The sequence below is a fragment of the Curcuma longa genome, chromosome 20, assembly GCF_044706935.1.
Source record: "Curcuma longa cultivar G26 ecotype Majalengka, Jawa Barat chromosome 20, ITB_CL_G26_1.1, whole genome shotgun sequence".
NCBI classification, from domain to species: domain Eukaryota; kingdom Viridiplantae; phylum Streptophyta; class Magnoliopsida; order Zingiberales; family Zingiberaceae; genus Curcuma; species Curcuma longa.
In genome coordinates, this window is record NC_133880.1 from 1966098 (window position 1) to 1977137 (window position 11040).

Here is an 11040-nt window from a genome sequence, read left to right on the forward strand (position 1 = left end):
AACTCATCTCCAAATAAAGTGTTATTTGTGTGTGATCCAATAAGTTCTTGTAACGTTGGCAATGCCTCTAAAATCCATTTTAGAAACATAAGTAATAAGTAGCATCTAACAATGCATCATTGTTACTCAAGTGATAAGAATGTCGAGATCCGACATAATTTTCGTGGTTATGATAATGTATAACTATGTCCTTCTATCCTTGATATCTAGATTGATCAATGAGGCATAAACCATGTTATCCTCTTATCAATCTTTATGTTTCTTGATTCCCAAGTAGACTCACTCAAGCAAATGAGCTCAATATCTCATATTGACTCATTTGAGCATGACTATGTATTTCATGGTCCTACTCTATCAAGAGGTCGCAAGATATCACTCCTGTTATATGAGAGGGATAGATCTCATCTACATCACTCACATCCCTCCGCATAATTTGTTACATACCCAGTGATCGCCTTTATAGTCCACCCTGTTACGGGTGACGTTTGCCGATACCAAAGTATATAACTCCTTATGTAGGGAACCGTAGTGACTTTAAGTCTAAGGACTATTTATACCAATAGTCACATGATAAAGTTTATGACACTCGTATAACGATCCATGAAACTTTCTCATGGCGGATCAATTTAGTATATATTCTCTAATGTGTACCCATGTATCAATTCGATATCTCATATCTATGACTTGTGAAATCAAGTCATCCAGTTGACCTACATGCTAGTATCAATGCATTAACATTGTCCCTGAATATTAATGCTTGACTAGGAATGATTAAGAGTAGTATTCTCTATATCCTCATCTCACTATCGATTTAAACAATCGATATGATATAGATTAGAACTAGCTACCTAAGGACATTATTATACTTAGTTATTTGGCACAGATACAAAGTAAGTATAATAACCAAAAATCATATCTTTATTAATAATAAAACATGATACAAAAGTCCCTAGTCAATTATCACATAATTGACTTTAGGACTTTTACTAACAATTTGATCAATATGTTAGTTGATTAAGAAAAACATCAAGTAGGTAAAGGTTGATCGGGTACTTAACGGTTGAGCAATGGTGAGCGTGTTTGAGCAAATGGTGTACAGTTGAATAAGCTATCAAGTATGCTAAGGTTGATCGAATATTTGATAATGGAAAGTCAACAGAAAGTTATCACGAGAGAAGTTCAAGTAGGTCATGATTGACCAGACACTTGATGATGAGAAGTCCAAATGAGTTACGGTTGAGTTATTACCCTTAGTGGTGTTTTTATGTGTTATCAAAAAGTTTAGGTTAGGTCCTTATTGAGTTTTAATATGTGTGTCAAAGTGTACAGAGACTTAGGAAAACATAGATGAACCTGATGGCGAAGGAGCATTGGAGATAGCAAAGCCTTGGCAGAAGACACAAGTGAGCGAGAAGGATGGCACAGGAAAGGAACTGACAAGCTCGGTGCATCCCAAGTACGAGGAGCTATAGAAGAGTACTTTGATAGAGTAAGAAGGATGCATAGGGATGAGCTAGAAGAGTTCGGTGCATCCAAGGGACAAAAAGTTGGAAGGAAGACCGCTCAAGGTGACCGAGACAATGCTCGGGCAATCACATGTCTGGGCGATCAGAGTATTACCCAAGAGACCGAAGAAGGCGAGCTCAACAAATGGTTAAGAACAAAAGGTCGACCATAGTCCAGGCGACCGGAAGGAGCTGAGTCATCTAGATTCATTATCGAGAAGTTGCCAAAGCGGATAAAGCCTGAAGCCACATCAATAAAGGTCCAGCCGATCGAAAGGCTTTCGGGTAACCGGAGGTGCCACCTCAACACAATGAGTAGATTGAGTTGAATCCTATAAATAGGACTAAGGCTTGAAGAAGAACGACAACACATTCGAATTTATTATTATTGTTTTTCATTGTCTTTACATTTGTGCTCAATTGTAGTAAGAGGCTTCTCCGCCTCCGGATCATTTCCAAAGAAGAGATTGTAGTGGGTGTATCTTTATAGTTCTTGGACTAGTAACTCGAGGATTGCAAACCAAGTAAAAATTTGAGACTCTTTCTTTTTTATGTGTTTATTTTCATTTAATGAGTGTGTCCTTGCTAAGTAGTTAGCAAGAGAAAGATCGTTAATTTTTTTTGCTAGTCACTATTCACCCCTCCTCTCTAGTGATCCAAAATGCTTCCGCCACACCAACACATTGATCGGATACTTAACAGTTGAAAGCATGAAGCGAGAAGTCCAAGTAGGTGATGGTTGACCAGACACTTAATGATCGAAAGTCTAAGTGGATCACGGTTGACTAGGCGCATTTAGCGATTGAAAGTCTAAGTGAGTTATGATTAACTGAACACTTAGTAATGAGAGGAGTCCTAATAGGTCATAGTTAATAGGATGTTAGGCATAGATGAGAAATCTAAACAGATCAAGGAAAACCAAACGTTTGACAATGGTGAAGTCCCAATAGGTCAAGATTGATTAGATGTTGGACAACGAAAAGTCTCGATAGGTTAAGGGTGACCATATGTTAAGTGAAGGAAGACCTAGTAGGTTTATAAGGTCAATTGGATACTAGGTAAGACGGTATTTTAGCATTGGAAATACTAAAACTGTGGATAGCAACAATTACTAAGATTGCCAACAAGTAGCAATCGATTGTTGAATTTTGAACCTGAAATTCAAGATTTAAAGGAGTAAGAGAGTTTGCTAGAACTTAGTAATTGATTGTTGGCACTATAAAAAAAAATGATAAATCCCAGTCAGTCTCATGGACTCAATCCCTGGGGATTGTTGGCACTATAGCAGCATACAACAGGTATTGTAATGATTGCTATGGATTATCAGTCGATAAGTAGGCATAACAATCGATTGATAAGATAAATTGAGTCGTTAAACTGAAAGGTCAAAGCAACGGTCAAAATCAAAGTGTACTAATTGACTGTTAAAGATTAGCAATCGATTGCTAGGTGAAAATCAGTTCGATAATAACCCTATAAAAGAGAATTTTGTGAAATTTTGAATCCACAATTCTTGAGGGGTTTTGGAGATGAATGTTGTTGCATTTTTAGACCATCCAAAAGTAATTCAAAATGATCAACAGCGAGCAAAGTCAATTTCATTTGTATACACTTATTTGTTTCAATTTCATTTATACATTTGTATTTGACTTGTATTGTTTGTAAGAATAAGTGTTGTAAGAGGTTTTTGGTATTTGATAAAGAGAAAACATAATGGAGTATCATTAGAACTAGATCTTGGAGTAGGAACCGGGATTCCAAACCAAATAAAATATTTGTATCTCTTATCTATATATTTAGTTTATGTATATGTTTCCATTGCATAACAATTTTAAACGAGTACACAAGCATAATCCATCGACGTGAAAGGAATTATTTATCCCATTCTAGCTTGCATCCGTCCTAACAAAGTGACCAGGCATGACATTACATAATACCAAGCATGCCCAACACAAATTGTGCTCGGCATGACTCATAATTAAGTAAATGAGTTTTGTATTAAGTGTGACCTTACTGACCTATGCGAAAGTCCACGCAGAAGACGAGGGTCATGGCAACATAGGCCTAAATTGTGCGTGATTGGGATGACTCAACACGACTCATAGGCCTAGTTTGGCACATATTTTTATATAAATATAATATATTATAAGAAAAAATATAAAAAAACCTTTTATTTTTTATTTTTATTATCATAAAAAAGTCACTCAATTGAATATATATATATATAAAAAAACCTTTTATTTTTATCGTCGGATTTCGACTACTATCATAAAAAGGCGGTGCGCCCGTGAGTAGCGCTTCCACTTGCCCGGGGCGGCGGCCGACAGTGGTCGGACGACGAAGCAGCAGCGGCGATAAAATACGGGCCTCAGCTTAGGAAATTCGTGTATATATATATATATAAAACTAGGCCAAATCAATTTAAACAAATCATATTGTTTTTTATCCAAAAATATATTATTCCAATATTATTTACTGCAATTTTAACAAATCAATTTTGAATCCAAATTAATATATAACGTAATTGATTGATCAAAATTACTTATATAACAGTTTTAATTTTTTTAATAATGTATAATAAAAATATTATATATTGATATTTATTATATTTTTAGTTTTAATAATCTTTTAGTTATTGTTTAAAAAATAAATTTTGAATATTTGTGTAAGAAGCAATGATGATTGTGACAAACTTATTTTTACCATAACTTATCTATCTATGTAACCCTAACTTACTAGAAATCTACTTAAAAGAAGGTAAGAGAGATAAAGAGTGCTTAAGAGATTAGTAAGTAAATTTATAAGTGAAGGAAAGAGAGGTATTTATAAATGGTTTAGATCAATTATGCTAGATTAGACCTCGTGTCATTTAGGTTGTTTCAAACAACTTGAATTGACCTAAACATATTCGACAAATTTCTCATGGGGCTAGCATGAGCCTAAATTGGACACAATTTAATATTAAATTGCTATCAAATCGCCAAGCTAGGAATTAAAAACAAAATTAATGTAACATACAAACTCACATATAGAGAAGGATACTGGACTCTTGATAGACTTGATAACAAATATGAAAATAAATAATTTAAATAAAAGAAATAGATTAATTTGATAAGATTATAATTATTCCTTATTTATTATAAAAATAAAAAAATATTAATTATCAAATAATAAAAATTAAAATTAAAATTAAATATATTTTTTAATATAGAACATAAGGATAATGAATTTTATATTTTTGCCCAAAAACTTTATTAAATCTTCTCAACACCACTAGCGAGGAATGCGCCAGTTCGCTGCGTTTCTTTCTAGCGATTTCTAGTTCTCGCTGGGCTCCACAAGTATCCTCACTGGGCTCGGGCACAGCCCCGCTGCACGTGGCTCCACCGCTCAAAAACATCAACCATTTATTATGGTCATACGTCCTACCCAAGCAGGCCCCTGAGGATCCGCCACTCGCCTACCAGATAATGGAAACCCAAAATGGGTACACGGTTAATCAGTACGCGAAGTAAATTTCCGAGAACAAATTTCCCGTGCATCCACGTGTCTCGTAACAAGTGGCCATAAAATGATCTTATCAGGCATCCCACCGCCTTTCTACGGTTCCTCAAGGGGCAAAGCAAACAGCGAGCGATCGAAGCTTCAGTTCATGGCCAGCACCGGCTATGGGAACCCGTTCGCCCTTAAGTGTGCTCCGGCGGCGGTGGCTACTCCGGCGTCGACGCGCTTCTCTTCTTTCGCCCCCACCTTCGCCTTGCACTCGAAATCCCCCATCTCGAGGAGCAGATTGAAGCAGAAAATTTCCCCTTCTCCGTTCCGAACCCACGCGGTGGTCGACGATGACGAGTGGGGGAAGGAGGCGGGCGCAACCGTCGAGGACCCCCCGGCGGAGGTACTGGCTGTGGTGAGCGAGGTGGACAAGCTGAAGCAGAAGCTTAAGGATCTGCTCTACGGCACGGATCGGGGTCTGAAGGCGTCGAGCGAGACGAGGGCAGAAATCGTGGAGCTCATCACGCAGCTGGAGGCCCAAAACCCTACCCCAGCTCCCACCGACGCCCTCGCCCTTCTCAACGGCAAATGGATCCTTGCGTGAGATTCCGTGAAACCGATCTGATCCCTCTTTTTGGCCTCGTGGTCTTCGATCGATTTTGTTCTCAACGATCAACTTGGCACAGGTTTACTACGTTCTCGGGATTGTTCCCGTTGCTGGGGTCGGGGCAACTGCCGGAGCTGGTGAAGGTAGAGGAGATATCACAGACCATTGATTCGGAGACCTTTACGGTGCAGAATTCGGTGAAGATTTCGGGTCCGTTGGTGACCACCTCCGTCATCACCAAGGCCAAGTTCGAAGTTCGAAGCCCCAAGAGAGTTCAGGTTTCATGTCTCAACATTTCCCCACTAATTCTGCACAATTCTGTATAACAATTATTTCATCTTCAATCATCCATTTTTTTGCTATTATTGTCTCCAGATTAAGTTCGAGGAAGGTATTATCGGAACCCCACAGCTGACAGATGACATCGTATTACCAGACAAGGTAGAGTTCTTGGGGCAGAGCATCGACCTCTCTCCGTTCAACGGCGTCATCAGTTCTATTCAGAGTGCAGCATCCTCCGTGGCCCGATCGATCTCGGGACAACCTCCTCTGAAAATTCCAATAAGCAACACAAATGCCCAATCTTGGTTGCTAACGACCTACCTTGACGAGGAGCTAAGAATCTCTAGAGGCGACGCTGGCAGTATCTTCGTGCTCACAAAGGAAACCAGCTTACCGGCGGTGGAATGATTTGGAGATCCTTTTGCTCATACTCCATCGATGGTATGTGACTGTGTTTATGGTGCACAAATGACTGTTGGAGGAACTTCATAATGTGTGAACAATATACCCTGCTTTTCTTTATACAAATCAAACTACAGAACATTCGTAGTGCAAATCAAACTACTGGTTCTATTAAGTAACGATAATGATAGAGAGAATGCGATAAAATTCAAGGTCCTGTGTTGCCTTGTTGAAGGCTAACCAGATTATAGTACGCTCGTCCCTTTGCGAGCAGCGAAGCATGCGTCCCCTTCTCCACCACCACCCCCTTGTCGAGCACGGCGATGAGGTCACAATTCCTGATGGTGGTCAACCTGTGCGCCACCACCACGCTCGTCCTTCCCACCATCATCCTCTCCAGCGCCTCCTGCACCAACTTCTCCGACTGCCCATCCAACGCGCTCGTCGCCTCGTCCAGCAGCAGGATCGCGGGGTTCTTCAGAATCGCCCTCGCGATGGCGATCCTCTGTTTCTGACCGCCGGAAAGCTGTGTCCCGCGGTCGCCGCAGTAGGTCTCGTACCCGTCCTTGAGCCCGCTGATGAAGTCATGCGCGTTGGCGGCCCGCGCGGCCTCTTCGATCTCCGCCTCGGTGGCTCCTTCTGTGCCGTACGCGATGTTCTCGCGGATGGTGCCGGAGAACAGTGTCGGCTCCTGACCCACCAAGCCAATGTAGCGCCTCAGCGACCGGAGGTGGTAGGACTTGATGTCCTTTCCGTCGATCTTCACTGTTCCTTTCAGGGGATCGTAGAATCTTTCGATCAGGCCGATGATGGTTGACTTCCCGGAGCCGCTCTGTCCGACCAATGCCGTCGACTTACCCGCCTCGATATAAAGCGAGAAATCCCTAAAAATGACCACGTCGGGGCGCGCCGGGTAAGCGAACTCAACCCTGCAGATGTCGATGTCCCCAGTAAGCTTAGCGGTCCGGTGGGCCTCTTGGTCATCGGGCTCGATGAGGGTGTAGCGGTCGAGCACAGCAAAGACGGAGGCGACGGCGTCGGCGCCCTTGGCAAGGTCAGTCGTCATACTGCCGGCATCCGCGATAACGCGGCCGGTGCTCACCAGAATCATGAAGGTCTGGAAGAGGGCCTTCACGCCGATGTGGCCTTGGTCGACTAGCTTGCCGCCGTACCAGAAATCGAGCGCCCAGATGCAAATCGAGAGGCCATTGGAGAGCGAAAGGCCGACGCCGGCGAACCACGACTGGCGTATGCTTTCCCGGCGGGGTCCTTGCTGGGCCACATTGAACATGCGGAGGATGCGCCCCTGTGAGGAGAAAGCAGTGATCGTGCGGAGGTTGCCGACGGCCTCCGATGCGAGCTTGCTGCTCGCGGCCTGTGACTTGATGGCTTTCGCCGACAGCCGCTTGAGGAGGACGCGGCGGGCGTAGAAGCACACGATGATGATGGGCTGAACTGCGATCATGACGACGGCCAGCCTCCATGCGATCACCAGCCCCATGGTGCAGGCAACGACGACTGCCGATGTCGTCTGGATCAGCAAAGCCATTCGATCACCCACCAAAGACCGCACGACATTTGCATCGTTGGCGAGGCGAGCGCAAACGGCGCCGGTGGCGTTCTCGTCTTCGTCAAACCAACCGACTTCGAAAGTTAAGATCTTGGAGAGCATGTTCATCCTCACCCGCTTGGTGAGGTATTCCCCCATGGCGCCAAAGTTGTAATGCTGCGCGACGTTGATGATGAACGACAACACCGTCAGGGAGACGAAGATCAAGGCGTAGGTCCTCGTCCTCGACTTGATCTCGTCGTGATCACTCGAGAAGAAGACGGAGATCATACTTCCCATGCAGAACGCATACACCGGTTGGATCGCACCAAACACTGTCGCGCTGATGCTCCCCAAAACCGCCTGCCTCCACTCCGGGGCATTCAGCCTCAACAGCCGCCGAAACGACGGCACCGGGAGCTTCGCGGCCTTCTCCGACGACTCTCCGACGCGATCGTCATCGTCGCCGACAACGCCGAGCGACTTTGAAGAGCTGGTCCTGCTGAGAGCTGATAGCCGGCGTCGGCTGATGCTGCCGCTGCTCACATGGGAAGACGTTACTGCAGCGGTCGCTACTTGTTCAATTTTGCTCTCTCTTGCCGCATGCTGCAAGCGGATGAGTGCGGAATAGAGACCGTCTTGGTCGGCGATGAGTGCGTCGTGGGAGCCCATCTCCATGACCTGGCCATCTTGAACGACGGTGATGACGTCGGCATTTTGGATGGTGGAAAGGCGATGGGCGATGACGATGGTAGTCCTCCCCACGGACGCCAAGTCGAGAGCTTCTTGCACTACTCGTTCTGACTCGGAGTCCAACGCACTAGTGGCCTCGTCGAGGAGAAGGATCTTGGGCGACTTCAGCACCGCCCTGGCGATGGCTATGCGCTGCTTCTGACCTCCTGACATCTGCACCCCTCTTTCTCCCACCTGGAATCAGAATCGTGGTTGACATTTTACAAATCTAACCAGAACAATTACAATTGACGCCTGAAATTCTCGAAAGTAAATTATCTAAGGGAAAGTGATTACGTACCTCTGTGTCATATCCCTGAGGAAGCTGAGAGATGAAGTTGTGAGCATTGGCAGCCTTGGCAGCCGCCACCACCTCCTCCATGGTCGCGTCTTCTTTTCCAAAAATGATGTTCTCCTTGATGGACGTAGCAAACAAAGCAGGCTCTTGGCTCACCAAACCCATCTGCGACCTCAACCACTTCAGCTTCAAACTCCTGATGTCCACTCCGTCCAGCAAAATCTCTCCCCCGACCGGGTCATAGAATCTCTCCAGTAACGCGATCACCGTTGACTTCCCTGAACCACTGCTGCCCACCAGCGCAACTGTTCGCCCTGCGGGCACCTGTAGATTGAAACCCCTCAGTATCAAGCTCTCTGGCCGCGACGGGTACGCAAATTCCACTCCCTTGAATTCCACATTTCCAGATACGGACTCTAAGACGCTGCCATCCTCGCTCTCCGTATCGATTTTCGGCACTCGCTCGATCACTTTCATAATGCGCTCCCCGGCGGAGCTCGCCTCGGAGAAGTATTTCACATTGGAAAGCCCTGACCCCAACGCCCTGTATTTTGGAAGCAGTAGTCATTAAATCGAACACGAGGAACTCAGATTAGTGAACAGAGTAAATGAGTTATATAAAATGATTACAGGCCGCCGATGATGATGCAGGCTCCGTCGGCGAAGACGGTGCCACCCTTTGCGCCATGGTACATGACTTGGCGGCTGCCGTACCAGATCACGAAGGCCCATATGGCGAAGGTGATAGCGTTGCTGCCGATGGCCATGCCCTTGGCGAGGCCTTGCTTCAAGCCGAGTTTGACCGAGTGGTCGAGCGCGGAGGAGAAATTGGCCATGGTGCGTTCCTCTGCGACGAAGGAGTAGACGGTGCGGATGGAGGAGACGGACTGCTCCACCACCGCGCCGGCCTTGTTGTACTCCTCCCGGATCTTGCGCGCGAGGCCCATGAGGTATCGTCCGTACATGAGACCCGGGATGATGAGAAGCACCACCGCCGGCAACGCCACCAGGGCCAGCCTCCACATCAACACGAACGCCACCACGTAACTCCCCAAGAATGTAGACGCGTTCATTACGAAATTAGGCACCTGGATGATTAATGAGTAATAAATCAGAAAGGCAACGCACGCTAGCTAAAGAATCTCGATTAATTATATATTTTACCTTCTCGCTGAGAACATCCTGGACCACAAGGCTGTCGCTGGAGACGCTGGTGATGACCTCGGTGCCGGAGCCGGCGTTGAGGTCGAAGTACTCGATATCCTGTCGCATTACGGCTCTCAGGTACCTTGCTCGCATCCTTGCCGCTTGCCGCTCGCCGGTCCTCGTCCAACAATACCCCTCTGCAATGAATTCCAATTTCCACACGTCAACAAACATCAACCCTAATCCAATCCGATTGTAGAAAACACATGCATCCGTGTTCTTCTCTTTAATTAATTTAATTACCAAGGAAAGAAGCCACGAAGCCTCCGCACGCCAAGTAGATCAACCTAAGCGCGCCCTGCAAACGCCGAATACAATCAGCAACGACTTTACGCATCAGAAGGCAAGAGAATTACGATAAGAACGGATCGCATCAAGATCACCTCGTCGATGGTGCCGGTGAAATCGGAGACGGAAGCAGGGCCATTCCCGAAGTTGTTGAAGATGGTGCTCGTCAGATAAAGCATCACCGGCAGCGTCACGCCGTCGCCGACGGCGCCGACAAAGCCGAGGGTCATCAAGGCGACGTCGATCGCGTCGGCGTGCATGAAGATGGTCGAGAAGGAGGAAAAGAAGGACGGCGGAGCCGCCGTAGAGCTCCCTTTCTCACTCCCCATTCTCTCCACGTACTCGATCTAATTAGATGAGATGGTGGGATACATACATATATATATATATTAAGAGGGCTCTGGGAAGAAGGATTATCTCTCCCAATCTCAAAGACACGCGTAAGAACTGAATGGACATTAAAGCACAAAAAGCGGGAGAAGGGAGAGATCAGTCGACGGTTCACGTTTGCAGACAGGGTGGTCCATTTCGTTGTAAGAGAACCTGGTTGTCGTCATTCATGACGATTGACTAAAATATGTGTGCGTGTGTGCGAGAGAGAGAGAGAGAGAGGAAATGATTCAATTTCTTCAGCTAATCTCTAGTTACGGTCATGCATGACGTCGATAGCGATGTTGGT

At 45.5% G+C, this 11040-nt stretch overlaps 2 protein-coding genes across 2 annotated transcripts; one reads left to right on the forward strand and one right to left on the reverse strand.

Moving 5' to 3' along the window:
- The first annotated feature begins 5126 nt into the window (after positions 1–5126).
- Positions 5127–6429, forward strand: LOC141813162 (putative plastid-lipid-associated protein 2, chloroplastic). Its single transcript, XM_074701076.1, has 3 exons — positions 5127–5597; positions 5684–5882; positions 5980–6429. The coding sequence occupies exons 1-3, from the start codon at positions 5158–5160 to the stop codon at positions 6292–6294; spliced, it is 954 nt and encodes a 317-aa protein (XP_074557177.1). The 5' UTR covers positions 5127–5157; the 3' UTR covers positions 6295–6429.
- Positions 6430–6438: 9 nt separating this feature from the next.
- Positions 6439–10690, reverse strand: LOC141813163 (putative multidrug resistance protein). Its single transcript, XM_074701077.1, has 6 exons — positions 10457–10690; positions 10317–10371; positions 10032–10210; positions 9498–9955; positions 8871–9411; positions 6439–8764 (listed from the first exon to the last, which is right to left on the reverse strand). Exons 1-6 carry the CDS (start codon positions 10688–10690, stop codon positions 6497–6499), a joined length of 3735 nt encoding a protein of 1244 aa, XP_074557178.1. The 3' UTR covers positions 6439–6496.
- Between the last annotated feature and the right edge of the window lie 350 nt (positions 10691–11040).